Source organism: Camponotus floridanus, unplaced genomic scaffold (genome assembly GCF_003227725.1).
Source record: "Camponotus floridanus strain SB8 unplaced genomic scaffold, Cflo_v7.5 scaffold33, whole genome shotgun sequence".
Classification (NCBI taxonomy): domain Eukaryota; kingdom Metazoa; phylum Arthropoda; class Insecta; order Hymenoptera; family Formicidae; genus Camponotus; species Camponotus floridanus.
Genome location: NW_020229470.1, coordinates 839,891 through 865,171, shown reverse-complemented (window position 1 = coordinate 865,171; position 25,281 = coordinate 839,891). Strand labels below are relative to the sequence as shown.

At 29.9% G+C, this 25,281-nt stretch overlaps 3 protein-coding genes across 5 annotated transcripts in view; all 3 read right to left on the bottom strand.

The window, feature by feature from the left end:
* LOC105248841 (ATP-binding cassette sub-family G member 4) overlaps window positions 1-4,806 on the bottom strand; it is a 28,449-nt gene extending 23,643 nt beyond the window's left edge. The window contains exons 1-2 of one of the 3 annotated variants that reach the window (XM_011253861.3): window positions 4,518-4,806; window positions 2,477-2,581 (exon numbers count right to left, since the gene is read on the bottom strand). In XM_011253861.3, the coding sequence (XP_011252163.1) occupies window positions 2,477-2,535 (59 nt within the window). In that variant the 5' untranslated portion in view covers window positions 2,536-2,581; window positions 4,518-4,806. Of the gene's footprint in view, window positions 1-2,476; window positions 2,582-4,517 lie in introns of those variants that run through there. The other 2 variants (XM_020026762.2, XM_020026761.2) reach the window with 2 other exon arrangements.
* A 946-nt stretch (window positions 4,807-5,752) lies between these two features.
* Window positions 5,753-6,314, bottom strand: LOC109609825 (40S ribosomal protein S28). The gene has a single exon (XM_020026758.1). It carries the CDS (start codon window positions 6,193-6,195, stop codon window positions 5,998-6,000), a length of 198 nt encoding a protein of 65 aa, XP_019882317.1. The 5' UTR covers window positions 6,196-6,314; the 3' UTR covers window positions 5,753-5,997.
* A 2,442-nt stretch (window positions 6,315-8,756) lies between these two features.
* LOC105248840 (ATP-binding cassette sub-family G member 4) lies at window positions 8,757-24,261 on the bottom strand. Its single transcript, XM_011253856.3, has 12 exons — window positions 23,803-24,261; window positions 19,162-19,331; window positions 14,593-14,825; window positions 13,576-13,693; window positions 13,256-13,445; window positions 12,954-13,161; window positions 12,693-12,869; window positions 12,053-12,414; window positions 11,635-11,803; window positions 11,452-11,552; window positions 11,215-11,370; window positions 8,757-11,086 (listed from the first exon to the last, which is right to left on the bottom strand). The coding sequence occupies exons 2-12, from the start codon at window positions 19,320-19,322 to the stop codon at window positions 10,742-10,744; spliced, it is 2,220 nt and encodes a 739-aa protein (XP_011252158.1). The 5' UTR covers window positions 19,323-19,331; window positions 23,803-24,261; the 3' UTR covers window positions 8,757-10,741.
* Between the last annotated feature and the right edge of the window lie 1,020 nt (window positions 24,262-25,281).

Sequence of the window (25,281 nt, the reverse complement as noted above, 5' to 3'; positions counted from 1 at the left end):
ACAGAGCTGTTTTAAGTAACTTACCGAAACTGGAGATTATAATTAATCAATGAACAAAAAATATATCGGATGATTTAGAAAAAAATATGAAAATAACTAGTAATTTGAAACAAAGTATCTTAAGATTATTATATGTTGACGGACTCACTCTTTCCCACTCCCTAGGTCATCGCAATTATGCAGACGTCGTAAATTGCTTATTATGCAGCACACATACACACACAGATGAGTGTCATAAAAATTGGTCTTCACTATTTGCTAGCAAAGCTGTGATCGTTGAAATTTCAGTAAGGAAATTCCTTATTTTTAATCTCACCACGAACCGGTTTGTACAATATAAAAAAAGAATAGTGGTTTCTATTTTTTTCTTACAAAAAAAAGTAATTTTCAAGTCGGATAACACTGTCAAAAACAACTTTTTTTTATAAAACGGTAGAAGAATTAAGATAAAATGATGTACAATAATAATACTGTTATAAAAAAAAGAAAAAACATTATTTTTGAGAAAATAAAACAAATTATATAAATAATTATAGCTTTATCATAGTGTAATATACATATATTTTATATAAACCATACTAATTCTGTGGTTGATACGATAAAATAGTCGTTACATTTTAAATCTGAAAGAACTAATATATATTTTTTTATAATCCTAAATGCAGCAAGAAAAGAACTATCTTAAAAATTAAGAAAAACTGTAGCAATACTGTATTTATATTATAATACATAAGCGTAATATTTAATCATTTGTTCAATATCTATTTATTTTCTTGTTTATAAACTTCTTCGAATAATAAATCGTTTTTCCTCACAATGATCATATAGAAATCTTGATATCTCTGGATACACATTCAAAGATCAGTATGTTATGTATGAGATAATACGGAACGAAATACATATCAAGCACCGAGTAGGTGCAAAGTCTTCCATTATTGATATTCCATCATTTTATCTTTTTACTTGTGATAATTACAGTATTAGATTTAATACAAATGTATTAAACGATAATATAAATTATTCTTATTAATTTCTTTCGTAAAGTAATAGTTTTATGAAGATTTTTAATGCGTTTCTCAAGAAAAACACTTAAGTGCAAAGTTTAGCATAAAAAAATTAATTCAAGCAAAATCATTCCGATTGAATTCGTCTCTTACTCACTAAAATATTACGAGTATATCGTAAAAACTGAATCTATTTTTCATCTTCGATAAAATCTTTGCAAAATGTTTGCAAAATGATGAATTGCATTTTATTACATTCTAGTCGAACAACTTTTTGCGGGATATAATTATCGAAATTATTGATATAATAAAAAATGATTTAAATGCTCATTAAATCATGATTATTATCTGATAGAACATACGATATATTTCCGGGAAGTCGAAGGTCTAATGTTTAAGGCTTGTGTACCGTCGAAGATGTCACAGCGACAAAGTTCAAATTCCGAGATATATATATATATATATATATATATATATATATGTACTTTAAGATTCTGTTACTCTACGACGGTGTTCGTAACGACTATCAGGCAGAATAAATTATCGGCGATTATCAGTGCATTAAGCTTATCGTGAAAAAATTATGATTCTTTGACCAAGATTATTGGCTTGAGAAAATTTCCAAGCTATTCAATGTAACATTTTAAAAATATATATTAAATATTTTATTTTATTTCATTTTTATATATTATATATATTTATTTTTTATTTTAGAAATATATATTTTCTGTCGTTAATTTTTATTTAAAAGTCGTAAACTATATGTGTGCCTATATACATAATTAATTTATTATACGTATTTATTCTTCAGAAATATATTATATTATTCTAAATTAGCTTATATTATTCTTTTTCAAGATAAATACCTTATATATATATAATTATTAAATATTTTGAAAATGCAATCAATTTTTAATTGTCTCAGTATTCTTTTCTTGATTAACTTCACAATTAATTATTATTATTAAGAAATTATAATTCCAAAATATTGAAAAAGTATTAGGTATTCTTTGAAAATGTATATGGGCATTTACATGATTAGAATATCAAATGTCACAAACGCAAAGATAAAGTTGAGTAAAATTTACTCAAATATCATCAATTATATTGAGAAAAATATTCTGATAACATTGATTGAACTGCTAAACATGATAATAATGATGATCAACATTACAGCGTTATCTTAAATGTAATATTCTAAATGCACATTGCATCATTTTTGCAGGCTAAAAATTTGAGCATTAGATAGTTCTCTGTAAAAGAAGTCACGCATTTTCTATCAATTCCACTTTTCTCGATATATTAATATCAGATATATAATAACCTTATTGATAGAATTTATAAAACTCATTATTCAAATGAAGCTTGAGGAATGCTTGAGGAATGCTTTTTGTTCTTTCCCTTTTAAACTATACATCTAGAAAGTACCGCGGCATGTAAAACAAAAGTCTGTAATTTTGTTAGGAACTCACCTGTTAACTCCATTACTGAGCAATCCATTCTGCATGTTATTTTTTCTTCCTTCCACCATGATTGCAGTTGTGTTGCTTCACGGACGATCGACTTGCAACGCACGCCTAAAATTTATAAGTATATTAGATAGAAAAATCTATGAAACGTGATTTGATCGATATATTTCTTTAATAAGATATTTTATAATTACAATAATATAAGAAAATCATTTTTTATTGCACTACTGCGCATGCGATGAAAATATGATATCGTAAATCTAAAAAACAGATCTCGCAAAGATTACCTATAATTTCAAATAATTATGCATACGTATCGAAATTGCGTAAACATACCTCTGATAGATAATATATATACACATAATACTATTCATATTCAATCAAAAATTACTTAGAAAAATTTAGAATTTTAAAATTAATCCTTTTAGATGTAAAATTAATCCTTTTAGATGTAATTAATAATTTTAGATGTAATGAAGAGAATTTTCATGAAAATTTGAAAAAACGTAGAATAATTTTATTTGAATGGAGAATAAACTTGATTTATCAATTCGATAATTAATATTATGCAAATTAAATATAAAAGAAAATTTGCTACATCTGTATAAATTAATTTATATTTATATTCTTTGGAGAGGGAGGTATTAATATATCTGTTTTTCTCTATCGCTCTCTATATTCTAATTATAGAAGTTATTTCATTAAAATTGATTATGCAATTAGATAGAAGTTCATGTTCAACCTTATAAACAGCACTTTGTAATTACGCGCACCAGCGACATTCGCTTATGATTATGAGATCTCATTGTGTAATCTAGTTTATATTTACAGCAAAGAGTATGAATTCGTAGCCCAATATTATGTATAGAGAAACACAGATTGTGATTCATTATTTCTAATATTACTCATTCCAGTGGTGCACATTTCATAATTTTGTGCGTATTACATATTTTTCTTATTTATCAAGTTTAATGACCTTTTTATTATATAAGCGATGGAATTAATCATTTTGTCATTTGTTATCATTTTGAAATGGTTTCTTTTGGAATGATTCTTGAAGTGGTTTTATACATGGTGTGGTGGTGGTTTTATACATGGTGTGGTGGTGGTTACATAATTTTATGATAATCCTATTCAATTTCTTAATACAACGAATATTATAAATTTTTATTTGTAACATACGTATATATTAGTATACATTATTTATAAAATGAGAAATATTAACATTTGAATTATGTTTTCATAGCAAATTATCGTAATTTTATATAAATATACAAAATGTGTGTATGAATAAACATAATATTTTTTTCTCTTTCTCTTTTTTTATCGAGAGATTTTCAACTTATAAATACGTCAATATCTCATTAAAATTCTTTCAACTGTATTGCAAAAATCACAAATAAAATTATCAAGAGAGAGAAAATAATATCGAGTATATATTTCAATGAACAAAAGAGATATGAAACATACACAAGTTTTATCGTAAAATTAAGAAAAAAATTTCCAGTCGACTCTTATTCGTAGCATATACGTGCAATGCACTCCGTCGATGATGATAAAACTATAGAGATACCGTTGCAGCTAGGCTGATATAAAAGTCGAAATACACGCGGAGCTATGGCACTTCAATATAACTTTCAAAAGATACGTCAAGATACATAACTATTAATTAATTAGCCAATTATACCTAAGAATCGAGTAATAAACAAATGCACATTTATATGAGATATGTTTAAAATAAATGCCATTAGCTATTGCTATTTGTAAAAACTTATATTAAAAATTCCAATTGTATATCAATTGTATACCAATTGTATATCAATTATAGTCGTATTTGCATACATATTTAATATATGATTCTACATGAAATTTATACCTCAATCGTATTTAAAAAATACATATGTTACATCTATTATGTATATTTTATAATAATGTATATAAATCTCATTACATTATATATATCTCGTATGTCTCATATTTTGAATGGAAATGCGCACGCGGATAACTTTAAGCGGAATATAAATAGCAGGCATTTAATATTTACCCAAGTGAATTACTTCCACACTTCTGCTAATTTTGGCGCTGCGCTCCGGATGCTTCGATTCGTGCCAAGTATTAGTTCTACACTCGTGTGTAAATGAGATAATGTAAAAACGGAGATATTTCCGGCGTGACAACAGTCACGCGCATACCAATTCGCGACGCGGCATTACACTAAGCTGGCCGATCGATCGTACGCGACTCTGGTGCCTTCTAATCGTCTTGGCATCCCCGTTCTCTCGTACGGATCTCGCGCAGCGGATTGGCCAGCGATAAAACGGCATCTCGCAAACTTTGACACTCATGGAGCCTCTCCCAGCCCCACCAGCCGCGAAAAGCAAAGAGAATGCGCATTGCTATATTCACGCACTTCTCCCGTACTTCATGCTCGCGCACTGCGTGTGCGCATTTGACGATGCTCAATGAGTCAGCTGACCGACCCCAGTTTGATAGTATACATATGTGTAACGAGTACAATGGACTTCAGGATATTTTTTTCGCTTTAATTGAACTTTGTTATCAGAGTTGTCAAGGTTTTCAAAGGAATGTTACAATATAACATTATCCTATATCTATGTAATATTATCTTATATGTATATACATATATGTGTGTGTAATAATTTTGATTATTATTTGAAATAAAATTTGAATAAAGTATATTACACATACACACACACACACACACACACACACACACACACACACAACACACACAACACACATATAATATATGCGGAGAACATATACGATAGCCGATTAGGGTTGTTTAAATTGATAAAATTTATCATTATCGAGATTGTCCTTATGTCGACAGAGAAAATCATGATCAATTTTTGACAACTGATAGTTTTTATCCATTATTGATGTAATCACTAACTGCTGATCAAAGAGCTTAATCTTACAAATACCAACTGTTGGCAAAGTGAAACGAGTTCTTCTAAAATAATTATTATAAATGGTTACAAAATTTTTATAACATTATGAATAGATTTTTTTAATACATTCAAAATATTAAATTTTTTTTTCATATAAAATTTGAGTGAAGATTTATATTTTCATCTTGCAGGCTGGATGAGACGCATTGGGATTGATTAAATTCAATTCAATTTGAAAAATCTACCAACGTATTAATATGGATTTAACTGCAGTTATTTTTAATTTCTAAAAACTTTATGAAATTTATGTTTAATTAGATATATCTGAGATAATAATGCATATATGTAAAATAAAACATATACGTATCGTTAATTAATTTATTAACATGATAAAATAGGTGCAAAAAGACATAATTCACTTTTCATAAATATAAGCAGAAGAAAATGTTCGATACATTGTTTCAAAGTAGAAAATAATAAATAGGAATCACACATGCGTAATGATAGCCTTTTCTTCTTTGAATCAGTTGCTATAATATCAAGATTTCATTTTAAACACAGCTATTCCGAAATTCCATCAGCTCTTTGTATGCGATAATTATTTCGGATTTAACGAAGTCTTCTTGCTTCACGTTCAGATTCCAGAAGCGTTAGGATGTCTCCTTCACGCACGGGACCTTTGACGTTTCTGATGAGCTGTCTGTTTTGTTCGTTCAAAAATTCCACTTTGACTTGTGTACATTGTCCTTGAGACCCCGTTCTGCCGAGAACCTTCACCACTCTAGCTCGAACTATAGGTTTCTCCATGCTCTACTGATTCTTATATCTTTCTGTGCAATCGCTCGTAGAACAGCTCTTGTACACCGTGTTACAAGATTAGCAATGCTGCACTGAACGTGATCGCTACCAACTTAGATCACATGCGGATCAAATAACATCTTGATAATGTTCCAAAAGAGAGTGCAATATGCCAACTAAGAGCACCTAGTAAATTCTGCAAAGAACTATCTGCGTAGACGACTTCAAAGACTTGTGTGAATTATTTGAAGACTCATAGAGAATCTCTTTTAATCCGTATTTAAAATGAGAAATTTTTATTTCTACTTAAAAAATAAGAATAAAATTATATATCGAAATTATTTAAAATTATTGAAATTTATTCAAGGTTGGTAGGCTAGTCATCGCTACGTGTCAAAGCTGCTTAAAATAAGACTGACCTATACTCGTACATTCATCGTGCAGTTATGTGATATATCACTGAGTTGTACTTCGATACATCGATTCAAAATTCAATAAATTATATTATAAATATATTTCATATTAATATATTATAAATATATTTCATATTAATTTAAATACTATTATGTAAAGTGTTATATAATAATCAGAAAATTTGTGTTTAGACACGATCAAATCGAAGTCAAGTTTTCTTTAATAAAAATGTTTAACACCAATATCTACTATTAAATATCTCGATAGCTTAGACAAAGAAAATAATTCCATCCATTGATACAATTGTTTATTCATTTGTGCTTTAGTATAAACGTGATGTCTCTTGCTAAAATCGCAAGATATGAAGTACATTAGCGTCAGTTCATCAAGGGTCGGCGATGTTTTCTCTTTATCACGCGAAACATCTTCATATAATTTTCGTCGTCTCAAAAAGAAGATTTCCTCTACAGGCCTAATCTCTTTGCACATTCACACGTTCAGTCATACATTCTTTTACATTCTTTCTGTCATATAAAATTACAATACTTGAAAAAGATTGCGACATTTGGTATGCGATGTGTGTGGTCTGACTTTATACATTATACATTGACATATACGTGTATATATGTATGTGTGGGTGTACATGGAAATAATATGTATAATCCTAAAAGAGACAAATTATGAATGGATTTTTTTATGCTGCGCACACATACTCTCATATTTTGCTTCATAACGAGCGACATCGCTATAATAAAAAGTTAGTCGACAACGTTCGAACGAAGCTTGAACACAATGCGCACGTATTCGCGATACGATTCGAATAATCGATTCGATGATTATTCTAATCTTCCTCGCCCGATAGTCTTTCGATTTTTTGCGCAGCATTGCATGAAACTTGGACTTTGACAAATAATTGAGACTAAAGAAAATCATCGATACGTCAGAATACTATTCATTCACAGATCTTCAATGAGCGCGACAAAAGAAATTTATAAATATTATTACTATATGAGTATGTGGGTGTGTGTGTGTGTGTGTGTGTGTGTGTAAAGATTAAAGGTGTACTTTTTTTGGAATAATTTTTGAAAATAACATATTATGATTTGAGCGCATTAACAATAAAAAGTCAACAATGTCATCACGCATATAAAATTACTATTGAGATTATACACTTATTTATCTCCGTCTCGATATGAATTTTCAGTCATGGTAGACAAAAATTTTTTATAGGTCTCATAAAATCGGTCTAATCTGCTTTCTCTTTTTCGTTTGGTTCAATGTTACATACAAATTACTCTAATATTTTATATAATGACAAAAAGTTAACTAAAAAATACATTCTTGGTAAAATATATGTATAACTCATTGACTTGTCTATTTAGTAAACAATTAGGAAACATACGGAAATTACGTTTAGAAATTATCCTCTCTCTGAATAATAATTATACGCTATTGCTTTTTAAATGCACAATATAAGTACAAGTATAATAAAACAATAAATAATCATTAAATAAGAAATATTAAGAAATATAGAAATTTAAAAAATATAGAAATTTATTTACTGTCATGAATTAATATACATATTTTTTTCAAACGATGTATTTTTCATTATTGGAATTATATGATATGAGAAACATGCGCACAAGTTCCCTCAAGTAAAAAAGATTTTCGATCTTACATTTTAACGCTAAAATATATTTTATGATAACTATATTTAAAAATCTAGAGAGGATACTTCCAGAAAAATATGTATATTTAACAAGATTTTACTGATTTGGATCAAACATAATAATATAATAATAACTATTAAATTATATTGCAATTATGTAGAGATCTTAAAGAAAAGAGAGAGAGAAACTTAATAATTATTACAAAATATTATCTAAAATTGTAAATTCACCTGTTATATGGCATAAAAGAAACATTGTATAATTAGAGTAATACATTGATCATATCGTGATTGATAAAAAATTATTATCGATAAAATATCAAAGAATCAATATATCTTAAGAATTTAACTAATTTTAAGTATTTTTATGATACTAATGTATAAGTTGGTTTATAAAAATAATCTATCATAATAATGTATTTAAATGATAGAATAAAATAAAAATAATATCAAAGTATAAATACTGATTTTTTTATAATTTATACGTGACAACATGTAATTATCATTTGGTTAAAAAACATATTCATTGTCAACGAATATCACATAAAATTATAAAAAAACATTGAGAGAGATTGATAAATAAACTGTAATATAAAAAATTATAAGTTCTATGAGAAGAAATAATTTTCGTGATAGATTCTATTGCCTCTCTCTTATCCTTCTGTCATTATTACTACTTAATGCAGATAAAAAGTAGAACATATTTTCATTATTTACATTTATCTCGCTAGTATATGTATAAGAGAAATATTATAACTAAAATGTGCTTTAACTCTCAAAATATGCTTAACTCCCTTAGAAATAAAAATACATTTATATTGTCTACAAAACCAATGCATAAATTGCTTTGCTTCTTGTAAGTTTATAATTTCTTAGTGATGTTAGTGATATTAATTAGTATTAGTAATATTTTCAGCGAATCTTAATCATATGTAAATTAAATTGAAAGTATACGATATAATTTTAATCGCTGTTCTTTCATATAAATGAATCTGCAGAATGTAATTGTACATATAGGCCGTGAAAAAGAATCATACAATATTATAAAACATATATACGAGTTAATTACATATTCATTAATGCACAGAACGCTACCTATCTTTTTTTCTGTTTTATGCAACTATACATACACAATATCCTCCCAATAGCCATATATACTATATAGTAAGTGTAACAATATTTAACACTCGCACTTAGAAGCAACGCTCAGGCAGCTAGTGATTGGTCAAGTGTGAGCTTTTTACAATAAACATTTTTCGTTCTTTTTCCTTATTTCCTTATTTCTTTATAATTATCGTATAATTTATTAGGTAAACTCTTGATGAAATTACGATATGAAGAAAGATCGAGTGTATGATTATGTAAGACGAATAACGAATAAGCGTTTTCTACCGTTAATATGAAAACGTTATTCGCGAACAAGTGCTTTCGATTTTCACAATTTTCTGCTATTCATTTGTCCAAGGACATTATTACAATCATAAATACACAATTTACTTATTTGCCTTCGAGATTACCGGTCGAAATAAATATAGCAAACTATGTATAATTTAACATAGGAATATCATAAAAGACTCGTTTTAACGATTCTTTTATTCTACTTATCTATAGAACTCTCTATTTTGTTGTGTTCGCGTTTAAACGCTCTCGTTGGAGGGACACGAGTCTTGAACGGGCCTAAGGCTCCTGGCGAGTTTATTTAATGTGTCATTGGCTATAAACACGTTTGCGATCTTAATTTAATACCGGAAAACCGATGTGTTTGGCGACGCAGATCGATCTACCGTTGTTTACGAGATTGAACATAATCTAATTCCTGTCTGTACTATTTATTTAAACGTCTATCTACATATATAGACGAGCTAAACTTGTGATCCGTATTTAATCGGATTTGAGTTTGGTCGCGGTAACTATTTTCTATTTGGAGAAACAAAATATGATAAATGTTTTCTTTTGCCAATGGCAGAGATCAGATTCGGTTTGGTAACATTTGGAAACCCTAATCATTACAATCATTACATTAATAATAATTAAACATTCTTCGAAGCACTAATATTACATATCTTATGAATGGAATCAATAAAAAATATTATGCTTTAATAAAAGTAAACATAAACTTAAGTATCTTGCGATATCTAACGACTTAAATTACATATCAAAGTTTACATGTCAAACGATTAATTTAATCAAAGATAATTTACCTTTGTTCCCTCATATCTTTCTATTCGAAGCGTGTATATTCTCTTCATCAATATCTTCTTTTCATGCGATGATCTTCGCCACTTATTAATGCAGCAATTCTTGTCGATTCTAAGATCGAACTGTCCTTTGTGCGCAATCGTCTCTTTTGTCATTCATTTTACACGGTTAAAAAATGTAATCTTCGTTGATGATATCCAGGTCACAGTCCCGGTGCAACGACGATTGTAACGTCGTGATTATTGTCTGTCCTGGACTTACTAATCAGAAAATTTAACGAAGGGATCGCAGCTTGAGTCTCAGCACGAAGTAAACGACCACTCTGAGACCGAGCAGGAAGCCGACCAAAGCAACAACGTCCACCCAATAGACCGCATTCTCCATAGACATCTGTTCGAGGAACTTTGTCGGACTCTTAAAGTGGCAGTAGTACTCGGAACACTTGAGCTTCGCTCGATTGTAACCGTACACGGAGATCATGGCACCCTCGAAACCGTACCTCACATAACTCACGTACGAGAGGAATTTCAAATATTTCGGAACGGCGTTAAAATTGATGAAGAAGCCGGAAAATAGGACGATCGGAACCGACATCACGGGTCCGATAAATACCCCAGTCTACAAGCGACAATACGGATATTAGTACAAAAATTATGATAAAAATGAGAAAAAACAGAAGAAGTTAGTCTTGTTTATGTTTTCTGATAATAAAATTTCCTTTATATGTGTATTTTATTGACTTTTACCTCCACGCTCATTGCCGCTCCTATTAGCAGACCGGTAGATTGTGCGACTAACGATGTCAGTATACATATATTTAAATACATAAGAAAACGTTCCGTTTCCAATGGTTGCGACGTGATGAAGTACACAATCATCACATAGGCTATAGAGTATACCATCTGCAACAATTTAATATATTGTGCATGAGTCGCGATGCGTTTGACCTTAATTGAACATGGAGTGTGGCAAATTGTACTCACTTGGAACGGCAAGTCCGCCAATGTTCTCGCGAAGTAAAAGGCTTTCACCGAGTACCAGTAATTTAAGTGTTCTCGTACAAATACAGACATTTCCATCGGAACTATATAACAAAGTTGAAAAAAAATATAACGAACCTCATGGTTATCTCTCTCACGGCGATTACATAACGACAAATTACTCACATGTTAATATAGTAGGCATCATCGCAGTGAACATTAAAAACATCACCGTAAAGAAAACGCATCCAGCATTACTCATAACTTCAGAGGCCTCGTTGCCGATGTCGTAATAAATCGCCCCGATCAAAAAACCGACGATTATATGCGAAATCAATCTTACCCTTGTTAGCGTCTAAAGGACAGAGTGAAAGTAATACAGAATGAAAATAAAATATCTTAAGTATAAATATATACAATAATAATAAGTATCTAAAAAGAGGATATTATATATACTTCTTTTACGATAAAAAATTGCACTATGTGATTGTTTAATGAAGAATACAATTTTTAAGATTAATTATATTCAATCACATAGTGTGTTATTTCCTCATAAAAAAGTAATGAAAGAGGAAACATTCCGAATAATATATATCGTATTTACCATGTCTCGCATTTGCGACAGAAAAGTTCTTTTAAGCAGTATCCAAAATTGCACCCAACCATTCGTCGGAAAGCCAACCTTTTGCTCTATGCTTTCCGCACTGTCTAGCAATGACGTTGTGCAAGAAACCGGCATATTTATTATCGTCGTGCCAGCTGGCGGCTTTGCCACACCGTTCGGTATCAATGCAGCACCTTCTGTTTTTGTCTCTTGTGGTGACTCCTTGGCGATATCGTTTGAAACCGTCTGCGCCGCGGAGATGGCCGTTTGATGAAGCTGATAATTATTGCATTTGCCATTGTTCACAGCCATCACGAGCTTGTGAACGCACTCGCCGTGCTCCCCGCAAGCGACTTCCATCACTAAACCGAGGAAATTTCGTTAGCTAGTCATATCATTGCGATACAATTTTGACAACAACCACGACAATCTTATAAAACAATTTTAAAATTTTAGCAATAAATATATTTTGTACATATATTTGATTTGAAAATGTTGAGATTAATTTTATTCTTATAGAATTAATATGAATGCACAATGAATATACAAAATTATAGTTTAAAGATTTTTACATACATAGGTATAGAAACAATTAAAACTTAAATTAATTAGAATAATGAAAATTCCATCGAATACTTGCCGTAATCCGCTGGATTATGATAACTTGGACAATCGAGACCCATCGATGACAAAAAGGGCACTAGGCCACCGACATTGCCCTGATATATACATTGGCCTTCGGCAAGCAGGTACAGATGATCGAACATCTCGAACAGTCGCGCACTTGGTTGATGGATCGTGCATATAATCGTTCTTCCTATAAAGGATTCCAACATGCATATAATGATGTTATATTATAAACGCGAGACATTGATAAAAAATAATTTTGTAAAAACATTACCTCCTCTACTTAAAGATTTGAGCAAACTGAGACATTGGAAACAAGAAGAGCTATCTAAGCCGGAAGTTGGCTCATCGAAAAACATAACCGGGGGATTGTTGACAAGCTCCAGCGCTATCGACAATCTCTTCCTCTGTCCTCCGCTGAGACTCTGAGTTTGTGTATTGCTGGCTTCGCGTAGGCCAAGTGTCTCGATAATCTCCTCAATCTGCATTCAAATATATAAATTTCAGAAATCGAATTTTGTACTGCAGCTTATATTTTTTAAAAGGCGATAAAAGAAAAATTTCCACTCATCATACCACTACTTTCTTAGAAGTCGCGCTAATATCTTTTCCTAATTTCAGATTCGCTGATATAGTCATTGCCTCATAAACGGTAAGATGAGGCAAAAGTCGATCGTCCTGCATAATATAGCACGACATTTTACGAAATCTTCTGAGATTCCTGTCCTTTCCGTTTATCAGTACTGAGCCATTCAAATGAGACGTTCTAAGAACATTATCGAAAACGATAAAAATTTTCTTGTCAAAAATTTCAAGAAAATAACATATGTGCAATTTGGATAATACACAATTTTATCACTTAACATAATTTATTGTTAATTTTCTATCCTACTTACTTGTAACCTGCTAAAACATTCATAAGCGTACTCTTTCCAGCGCCAGACGGCCCCATAATGGCTGTTAATTCTCCAGATCTGAATTTTCCGTTTACGCATTTCAGTATAGTTTTATATCCTGCAACAAAATTGAGAAATAATAAAGAAAAATTGAAATATAGATATTTTTCTACAATCAAAAATTTGCAACGTAAATATTGCTAGAGATTTTCATATTTTTTCTTAAATATAAAAAAATTTACAAATTAAATCTTTCCAAGCATATCATTATTTTGTATGCATTATAAATAAATATATATCGAATGTATTATTATTGAATTTCATGAAAAGAAAGATATTATCAGCACATATACATTTTACGCAAGTAGAAATGGAACGCGATGTTCTATAATAGAAACTGTCTATTATAAGTCTTTTTCAATTTTGGCATCTTCTTATTCAATTTTCAGTGCCAAAATTTTCGTTAAGAAAATCTTGCCAAAACTGCAATATTTTCATTGTATAGAAAATATATTCAAGGATTATATATATATTCCTCAGACAAATAAAACTTCTGGCTGACCTCTTTATCGTTAGTACACTTGCACCATGGACGATGCATCTGCGCCGAAACGGAAACCTGTCCGTGCATTTCTATCGATTTTTTCGGTCAGGTCATTCACACATGTTGATAGACGAAAAGCCTACTGAACAGCTTTTCGCATATTCGATTCCCCCATTTTAAATTCGATTACATTGTTATCTCAAATTATTCAGCGAAATTCTGTTGCCCCGAAGTAACGCAAAAGCAAAAGTATGTACATACGTCATACCGATATATTATTTTGAGATATAAGTTGCTTTCTTAAAATCAAAAAGTGGAATCGTTCTGCTCTCGTTATGCTCTTCTACTTATTTTTCATTTCTTTCTTGTATGCTACCTTAATGATGACTCAATAATGTGCGTTATGCCGTGAGAACAGAAATTGACTTTCTCCTGGATTTAAATATGCAATTATCTTTCTTTCGGAAACTCACCCCTCTTTCTGCCTTCGGACACGCTATAGGCCAGGTTCTTGAACTCCACGTCGACCGGAGGTCTCTTCGGGAGATGCGTCAACGATACCGCCGGCCTTTTATTGCCCTGCCCGGGACTGGCGCCGCTATGGTTCGGCACTTTCCTGGCCAGAACACCACCGGTACACACCGCAGATGCAGCTCCGTTCGACGTGGTGCCGTTGCAACTGCAGTGGAGATTATTCTGCGAGCCACTGTAACATTTCGCCCAATCATTAATTTAATTAAGAGTTGCGTTAATCGAATAGATCTGTATTTGTTGTCAAACGATAATATGTGTAAGTTTAACTTGCTAATATACATAAGTTTTGCTTGCTTCATAAATCGTAGAGAAAAATTCGCTAAACTGTTTCTACGTATTTTCGCAAAAATAGGACGTATTGAAACATGTATGATCTTTGTACGTTACATTACTTTACCGCCTGCTTTGGAAAGCGCAGCTCGTATACATTAAAATTAAACCCTCGCCACGCTATATGCAGGTGTACGTGTAACGTATGTTTAAGCGACAAAGTTAAGAATGCATATCGATTTATTCAAAATTAACGAGATTTTGAATGTATTTTTTAGAAATATTCCGCAAAGTTGTAATTAATTTGAAAACAGAATAATGTTGAAGAAGCGATGCATATTAATCGCTCATTTATTTTAACATTTTAATGTAGATTTATTTTGCACAGAACAGATGGTACCAATCCCATTAATTAATCCGTGATGTTAATGAGATGGATTGTTTTTTGGAAATATTATTAAACATTGAATATAGATGCGAAATTGTATAAGACATTAAATATTTAACTTATATATAACTTTAAATTTAATATAAATAATCATATATAAATATGATAATTGCCTATATTATACTATCTTAAATTTTTGTGATATATTTTCTGACTCGTCGACTAAATATATTGATAAAAATAATACTACATATATAAGAAGCAATATCTCGCTGCTAATCATAATTTTGCGTATGCACTTGCTGTTTCCCGTCGTAGATGTAGATTTTCTGTTGTGATTCTGGCCGCGTAAAAGTTTATTATTTTCTAATATTATAAGGAAATAAAATCGTAAACGAGATTAGTTTCTACAATTTTGCGTAATAACACTTGCACGCAATTACTATAGCTAAGTGTGAAAAATGCTACTGTTAAGAGGATATAAATATTTTTGTGAGCTGTTGATGATTTTATCGTTGCATTAAATTGGCGGTCGTCGTTTAACTGTTTTACAAAAATCATGACGCTATGTTCATCGCAAGAATTTGTCCACGTTTTCTTATTATTGGTTTTTTCATCATACCTATGATTATTTTTATTGCTAACATCCGCCTATTACTGAGCTACATATTTGCAAGAAAAATTTTCGAAAAACGCGATAAAAGTGATAAATAAAGGTAAATGTAAATGAAAAATGCAACAAAAGTGTGAATATATTTTTTGCAAATCACCGAACAATTTATACTCAATAGCGTCAATGGAAAGCATTTATTTTCTGTCTGGATAATTAAAGGTATGATTTAAAAGATTTGGTAATTAAATAAAAATTATAGAATTTTTTACAAGACATTATTGCCAACATTATACTACTTTTAAACATTTTATTTTGAAGTTTAAAAAATTATTATTATTATTATTATTAAAATTAAATAGTGTTAGAAAACGGAATGATATTGATAATTTTTTAAATTAATTTGGATTTATATTATCTTGTATAAATACAAAATATTACGCTACAATAGAATATTTTGATACACGTGTCTTTATATTGCTAACTTCTAATATAATGCATGCAGTCGAATAGAATTTTACAAAAATGCTAATACCTTTCTGATATACAATAATACAATATTCTAGAACAGAAATATTGTGTACAGATTTTCAATTGATTTTAAACGTTTCTTTGTATCTATTCGTAATTGCTAAGTTTTATAACACTTTGTCCTCTACGAAGTTTTATACTGTAGCTCTCTTTCCCTTTCTATCAATTTTTCATGTATAGTAATATAGTATAGCCTCCTAAAAATTTAAAATACTGAATAAAGCATCAACTTTTCTATTTTATCACACACGATTATAAACGCAAAGTATCTTGTGTTAAATTATACGTAGTTATCTCAATAATATATATATATATATATATATATATATATATACATATATATATATATATATATATGTGTGTGTGTGTAGAGCTTGTTATATATAACAATATGGTGAAAGCGTGCACGCAGCAGCACAATCTCTTCATTCGCTTGAATGATTCAAAAACGTCACAAAAGAGACGTCTTTGTCTAGTCTGTTATGGCTGGACTTAGCACTGACTCATAGATTGTAGAAGGTAAAGCGATCGACCATGTGTTGCGATACTTCTTTGATGTTTCTCGAGAAATCTCAATTCATATCATGATAAACTTTAACTGTACACATTTAGTGCCAGAGTATTAGTCTAATATCGCGCATATTCCTTAGTCTTGGTATTTTCAAGTTTGAGAATCGAAGTTTCCACGAGGAGGTCAAAAACCTTGACCGTGATCGTCTACATCAGACCCTGAGACAATTAGTATCGATTGTCATTCCAAGCAGTATAGTCTCTCAATATTGAATATTCTTGAATGTCCTATAGTTATCTCTTTCATTTACAGATTCAGGCGATTTAAATGATTGATGAAATTAATCGATGAATTGATAAAATTAATCATCTTTATAATAATTTTTACGTAATAATTTTTATCTGATTATTCTTGCAGATGAAGATAAAAATTATTTTTTTCAGCAATTTTTTTACTTAAATATCATTAATTCCTCCAATAATAATTTTTTTAGAGACTTGTAACTTAAACATAAATTACTCGTTGACATAAGTTTCGTCATTTTGTAATATAACTCTGTACTGTTTAATATACAAATTGAATTTATTTTTAGCAGCAATAGATTAAGTTAAAGTAAGGGCAAACCTTGAGAAAGGTACGATCGAATCTAAAACCTTGAAAGATTCCTTTTAGATTTTAGTATTTAAAGGAAGTTTTTGCATGTTTATAAGTATTCTATGATCGTGATAGGAAAGTCATATATTTTTTCTCCTCCTTTTCCTCTCATTCCCCCTTTTATTTACATGGTCATTCGCATATTATACAGTCAAAAATTCTAATTTATATTTGACTGAATCTATATTTTAACAATAATTTATATATTTTAAGAGATTTATAAATATAATATATTAATGCAAAAGTCTGTTCAAGATGGCAAGCTCTAAATTAATTTTATGCTACTTTAACTTTTGCCAAATTTGCGATTTACTATTTCTGTTCTTAAAATAATTAAATGGCAGAAAAATTAATAATTAATTTATTAGCAATAAACATTTTATATATTTAAATTCACTAACAAACACATCTTTTGAAATATGCCTTATAAATGTCTTATAAATGTGAATAATAATGTGAATAAATGTGAATCTGTATATGTCATATAAATATGATATTTACCTACAATTTTTTTAAATAATAAAAATTTAATATTATAAATGAGCTCTTTGGTATTAACTATACAATTGTTCTATATTCTTAAATAAATATTACAGTTGATCATGGACGCAAATGAACGATCAATATCAATTTACATATTCGTATATTACCCTAGGAAATTGCAAGGCAATCATAATGCAATTCATAATACAAGCGCATGTCATGGAATGCTAATCAATAAATAGCAATTTGTATTTGAAAACTGGAGAACGGACAAAGAAGCTAGATTCTCTTTTTTTTTAAGGAATCGAAGGCCATCTGCAGAGTTCGAAGTGAGTTTAAAGCTTACTTTCTAAGTGTATTATACTCTATCTCTACCATAATCTCTATCGTAATATCATAGAGAAACTTTATACAAATTATAGAAATTCTTTTGTAGCAACATCAATTTTGCTTTATCTATCTTTATATATTTTATTTATTACCTATTTATGAAATATGATTAGCAAAGGTTTTGAGTTATGTATTTATTTAATAATCTTAATTGAATTATATAGCTATATAAAATTGTTTATAAATACAAGTAAAATAAAATAAATATCATCTTTATTTACTATTTTTATTTTCGTCGATTTTATTTTTTATTAAACCAATACTTGTATAAATCTTAGCATAATCTTATTATTAAATCTTATTATTAAATTTCTATGACTATCTTTCTCATATAACTGTAAAAAAAGTTTTATATAAGTATGCGTGATATTTTACCTTCGCCTTTTATTTAGCATGTGTTTCGCGCAAAGGTTTTAATACATTGTCATTCATTATTTATCAATCTATAATTCAAACAGACTAATTTATAAAAAAAATGTAAAAGTATAAAAGTTGACTATATCCATGTATTGCTTTTTTTATTTATTATATTTTATATGTATTGTTGCTACAATTATTTTTATTCTAATAATAAAAATTTTGTTTTTTTCTTTAATTAGTTGATATTTATCTTATATTTTTGAATTTCGGATAGCGCATAAATAAAGAATTATAACAAATTTTATTCTTACCCGTGGACTGCATTGTTGAGATTTTCCAGATGTAAGGAAGGAGGAGGTGATCTGATTGTCACCTGATTACTTCCACCTGGAATAAATTGCACCTGCTCATCGCCGCTGTACCTGGATGCTCCGCCACTACTCAGGGTAAGATTCTTCAAATCAGCCATCATCCAGTCGTGCTGAAGAAAAATAAACATTTATATACGTTAAAATAATGTTTCATCAAGCTAAACGAATAAGTCTAAACACTATATTTTGTTGAGAGTATTTAGACAATGTACAAATACTTAGAATTCCATTAAGGTATTTTGTGCCTTAAAATAATAGTTAAAATAATGGTTCAGAGAATTGTCAGAGTGTTTTGCGGTTCAAGAATTGTGTCGTGTTTTTATTGAAAGAGTGATATTTTCTCCGTTTACTTTAAGCCTTTGTTTATCTATATTATTGCAAATGAAAATAAACGTTGATTTGGAAAAAATTCTATTTAATAATATTCTAAAACTGATTCTATTTAATAGTATAGTATTAATGTTTGAGTCGATTGAGATAGATTGCTCTGATCTTCATTTTAATTCAGCTTCAGAAATATTATTCACTATACAACAGAAAACATATCTGTATTTTCAGAATGCGTATTACTTTCATAATCAGAATTATTCATGATAAATATGTACATACTCGACAAATCCCCGAATTTACAGAATAAGAATGATCTTTCTTCACTCAACATCTACGTTAAACTAATGTAAGTACAATAATAGGAAAAGACTTACTCATAGAACGAGTTTCCCCGCAATGTCAATCTCAATATTTATCTCATAAAAAGAAAGAACATAAACAACATACTTGTCCTTATAACGGTTATTGTACACATTATATATACAATAACTCTTATAAAGACAAGTGTTGTTTATGTATATTGTATATATAATGTATGTGAATATTAAAAGTCGTTACGATTTTATCAGGAATTAATCTGTTTAAAATCGGAGTAACAAAGGATCTTTAAAATTAATGTTCTATTTTATTTTAACAAATAAAGAATGAAATGTTATTCGTATTATAAATTTTAATACGAATAAGACAATAAAAATTTATTTAATATTAACGAATATAAATATAGTTCTCAATAAGAAAATTATTTATTATATACAAATAAATCTTCTAATTTTATTCGTTAATTAATTTATTATTTAAAGTAAAATTTTTTCAACTCTGAATATAGTAAATTCTTCATTTTTATTTAATTTTTATTTAGTTTGTATACAATGTTCTAATCTAAGAAATTATAAAATGTTTATTCGAATATTTAATACAAGGAACGCAAAATTAAATGATTTACTGATTTTTCGAATAAATAAATAAATAAATAAATTTTATAATTAATTAGAGAGAATGAAATGTTATATATTGCATATCAAATTAATTACATTTACAAATATGAGATATATCAGACTAATGTATAATTTAGAATTATTATGAGTTTTTATGAGCGTATAAATTTAAACACTAGTAAAATACATAAAATATGAAAATAATGTTTTCCCGTTGTTAATGTAAATCTTATGGAATTAATAAACGTTATAAAAATGTTATCACATTGCACGATTCTGCTGTATTCGAACAAAAATAGCTATAGATTCACTCACCATGTTCTTTATGTGAATCAGCAAAAAAGATATGGAATTACAAATTTTCCGGGTACAGATGCACTGAACGAGCGCAAGCAAACGTTGGATAATCGTCTCTTTTAGATGAAGAGAAAAATGTAACATTTTATTGAGAGAAGACTGTCGTCTTTTTAATTTTTATAAATTCGCTTAATGTGATATATATATATATATCGTAATAGATGTCAAATTATGTAATTAAGATATATTAACTCTAATCGAAAAATAAAAATAACTTGCAAACGAAGAAATTTATGATGAAGAAATTAAGGTGAAATTTAAAATGAAAGTATTACTATTACTATTACTTATTAAAATGTCTTATAAACATATGATTTTTTAATATGATCTGATTTCTTTTCAGAAAGTCGACAGACCTAATCTTATTATTGATTATTATATTTTCGACATTTTTCTTTCTTGCTAAAAGAAGATAACGTTAAACTCTTGAAGGAAATATAAACTTGAACTCTTATAAAAAAGTTTGACAACACGATCAACTTACAAAAGGACACTGAAAATTTAAACAATATTTATGATAGACTAATAAAGGTTGTCTAATCTTTCTCTGTCTGTGGAGACGGTTGACATGACAATCTTGACGAAGTGATTTCCTTATTTCTCACGATAGAATAGTTAACTAAATTATTGTATGTATTATAGTATAACTTGCCGCTCATTTTTTATTTCAAAATCAATGTAATTTATTTTTTTGTGTAATATTGGAAATAATTTGTTGTAGTTCACTCGAAAAGGACCAAAACCATGGTCGAAACGTCGTGATTCACTTTAATAAAATTTGCCAGTGTGGTCGTTTTTAATTACTTCTTGTAAAAGAAGGTAACTTTAATATTGCAAACTTGAATTTTGCTTTTCTTGATAAAAAGGAATTATCTATATCGCATATAAATTTATGAGTAATATTTGCCAGTCGAACAAAAAAAAAGATAAAGAAAAGATAATTTCCTTATATAACATATAAAAGAGGAAAAATAATTAAAAATGTATAATAATAATGATAAAAAAACATAATTACTTTTTTATCAAATCAAGGATGAAAAAAGGATCGGTATCTGAAGATTTTAAAGAAGATTAATTCAACACCGTGTATTATAATTCAGGGCACATCTCTTATGTATGTACACAGAAACCCATTGATGCACCGGGCGCCTTTCGCCCACTCAGTATCTCGAAAATCGAAGGGATCAATTTGCAGCTATGCGCCATCAGAAACAGCGCGTGCTGTTTTTGCAGAACCCGCACGTGCCAGGAAAATCATTTCACCCGTGTGTTTATGATACATGATTACAATTGCATATTGCTCACGCGAGATGCAACGGACAATATTTCATTGTCGTTGCAATCGCTGTGTCAGCAGTTAGGCGTAAGAAGAGCGAGATGAAATCTCGCACACAGTCCGCTTTATTGTCCCAAATGTCCTAGAATCGCTCTCCGGTCGCTAGGCGGATCTTCTTTGTTTGAACAGCTAAACCTCTCGATCAGGTCGAAGGCAAGATAGCCTCGGTCAAGCTCTTGTTAATTAAACGCTCTACTCAGAACAGAATCAATTTTGCAAGTCCGATAAGGTACGAAAGCACACCGAGATATTTGTATACGAGAAAGAGATTTTTTTCCTTTAATGCGCTGCTAAAATAAAGTTTAGATAAATTCCTAATGAGTCGCGCTTAGCCTCTTATTTTCTCATATCAATGACAATGAAATGTGAGCGTGATGCTGGTAATGTTCCAATTGATAAAATTTTAATTCAGGCGTAATAAGAGATATAATTATCTGCATTCTATCGTATTATGCGAAAACATATTTAAGAAAGTAAATTCACGATCTTTTATTCGCACATAATTTTTAGAATTAATTAAATGATATCCGAATAAAAATATGATCATTCGATTTGATATGTGCAAATCCTCCTCGCTAAATTGTGATATCGCATATGTATATGCTTTTATTATAATACGTTTATCTAGTTGTCCCTGGTCAAGGTGTCTACTAAGTAACCCGCATCTTGATTCTATTTCTGAAAGGCATTTGAATGTACGGAGGAAACCGAAAGTTTCGAAGCGTTTGTGTTCAACTTTATTGAAATAAATCACGTCACGTTTAAATGCCCTCTAATAATAGGCTCTAAAAGTCATAAAGTAAGATGCCACAAACGCATAATGATAGCAGTCACAAAAATAATAAAAAAGAATATAATATCTTTACATCTTTATCGAAGATTCTTCCATATGCTGCAAATAATGCCGCGTATCGCAGAAATAAAAGGCTCTAAAAGTCATAAAGTAAGATGCCACAAACGCATAATGATAGCAGTTACAAAAATAATAAAAAAGAATATATCTTTACACCTTTATCGAAGATTCTTCCATATGCTGCAAATAATGCCGCGTATCGCAGAAATAAAAGACATCTAGAATAATTGTGTTCGAACCGAGCTTTGTATAAATAGTTTGTACAATCATGCGATATCACTCGTCTCGAGAATTATTTATACAAGTTACAAGTCATAAGTCATATATTTTCATCCATTTAAATTGTTAAAGCCTCGCACATTAGAAAAATAAAAAATGTCAGAATCATTACTTTCGAATGGGAAAAGATCATCTTTCTATCGATAATGCGAAAGAGCGATATGTCGATGACCGAATGCACTATTATCAGTGATCAATGTCTATATATACATAGATAATATTCAATTTCTTGTAGCGCGTTATGGTATACATATCATTTCGCGCCGCGTAAATTTAATTAACGATGCACTGATCAGTAAATTAAAAGGATGCTCGCGAAAATTAATTAATTCCTTCCCTTTTCATAATTGATTATTGAATAATGAGATAGGTAGACATAGGTAGATACGAGATAGATTCGTAATATTCATGACGCCACAAAGAGTTAACAACTGCACCAAAGGTGTTACGTGTTCGCCCATACGCATGTTGATTTTAAAAGGACAACTCACCCTCGGACGAAAGTGGGCTCAGCTACATGGGTCGCGACGTCCGAATTCATACCACGACGATGACGCTCTGCATTTTTGACCTGTCAAATCCTTCGATCTGTCAAACTCAAAACGGAGATGTGTTTCAGGTACAAAACGATCACGAAGTGATCGCACTATTCTTCGCACTGAACCAAGGGTACGTCACGACATTCTACTCCACTCGTATCGACTTTATGCGCCTAGTTGCTGATGTACCACTATAGCAACTATAAAACTTTATTCGTTCCGGAGTCGTTCCGTGTCCGTTCCAGGGACGATCGATCGCGGACGCATGCACGCACCAGATGATCCCCGGACCGATCTGACCGAACGCACTGAACGGAACCACGACGTATACTGCGACCGAGGCGAGAGAGAACGCCGAGATCCCCGACAACGCACCAGTACGATCAGCTGTCGAGCTATGCACCTCCACTCCGACGACGAAATGAGCCGAGCTCGAGAGTGGCGAGGTCCAGGAACGGCAACGGCGCCCTGGCTGCTCTGATCTTTTATTTGTTTGCTGATGATTGAAAACAAGAGAACAATAAAATTTATTCATTTCTAATATCAATTATATTCTTATATCTTTATCTTTGTCATTCTTATCTTTACCTTTATTTTTCTTATCTTATTGTTTTTATCTTTATTTTATGAAGAATTAATTTTATAAATTTATAAGATATTATAACACATTTCATAAAGAAAAAACGTAAATCAATTTTTGCGTATATATAATTGTATATTTCATATTTATAGAAAAGCTTCTTCTAATTTATACTAATATATGTAATGTAATTTGTTAATATCTAATATATATTTTTTTATATTATTGAGAAAAATTTCTATCTTCTCCTATTATTTTCCTTAATGCTTTTTGCAGTTCTTTATCTCATTCCGACAGATTTTTTGCATCTTACTTATCGCTATCTATATGTTAAATCAAGGATAGTCATTGTTCTTGTGTCTAGTCACATTCGCAATAAATATTGGACTTCAGACGGTGAAATGTCATCGCGCATTTCATTAATTTAATCATCAAAGCAATTAAATAGACTGTCATTGAATCTATTCAATTATATGTCTTTTAAAGAAATTAAACTTCTTGTGTGTATTTCAAAGATTAATTTTGAGTACGTGTTTAATTATGGATCCAATATTAATGTACTAAATACTAATTCATGTACTATTTTATATACTTAATACCGATTTCGATACATTAATCATTAAAAATAATATAGGCACACATCATTATTTTTTTGCCTCTACGAAATTCCTATGGAAAAAGAATGTGATTGTAAAAGAACATTTCCTGTTGTGTGCTTCCTGGTAACTATGGTGATTCAGGATAATGACACACGCGGACTTATCATTTTTCATTGCTTGCTCACATAATTATTCTCTTCGTGAAAAACAAAGTAATCATTTTCTGCCACCAATTTATTACTTGGATTTAAA

Excerpts from the sequence above, each read along its gene's own strand:
- LOC109609825 (XM_020026758.1), bottom strand. The coding sequence starts at position 6,195 with ATGGAGAAACCTATAGTTCGAGCTAGAGTGGTGAAGGTTCTCGGCAGA.
- LOC105248840 (XM_011253856.3), bottom strand. The coding sequence starts at position 19,322 with ATGATGGCTGATTTGAAGAATCTTACCCTGAGTAGTGGCGGAGCATCC. Across the intron at positions 14,826-19,161 it reads CTCAACAATGCAGTCCACGG|TGGCTCGCAGAATAATCTCC; the intron begins GTAAGAATAAAA and ends GAAATGTTACAG. Across the intron at positions 13,694-14,592 it reads GTCCGAAGGCAGAAAGAGGG|GATATAAAACTATACTGAAA; the intron begins GTGAGTTTCCGA and ends ATTTTGTTGCAG.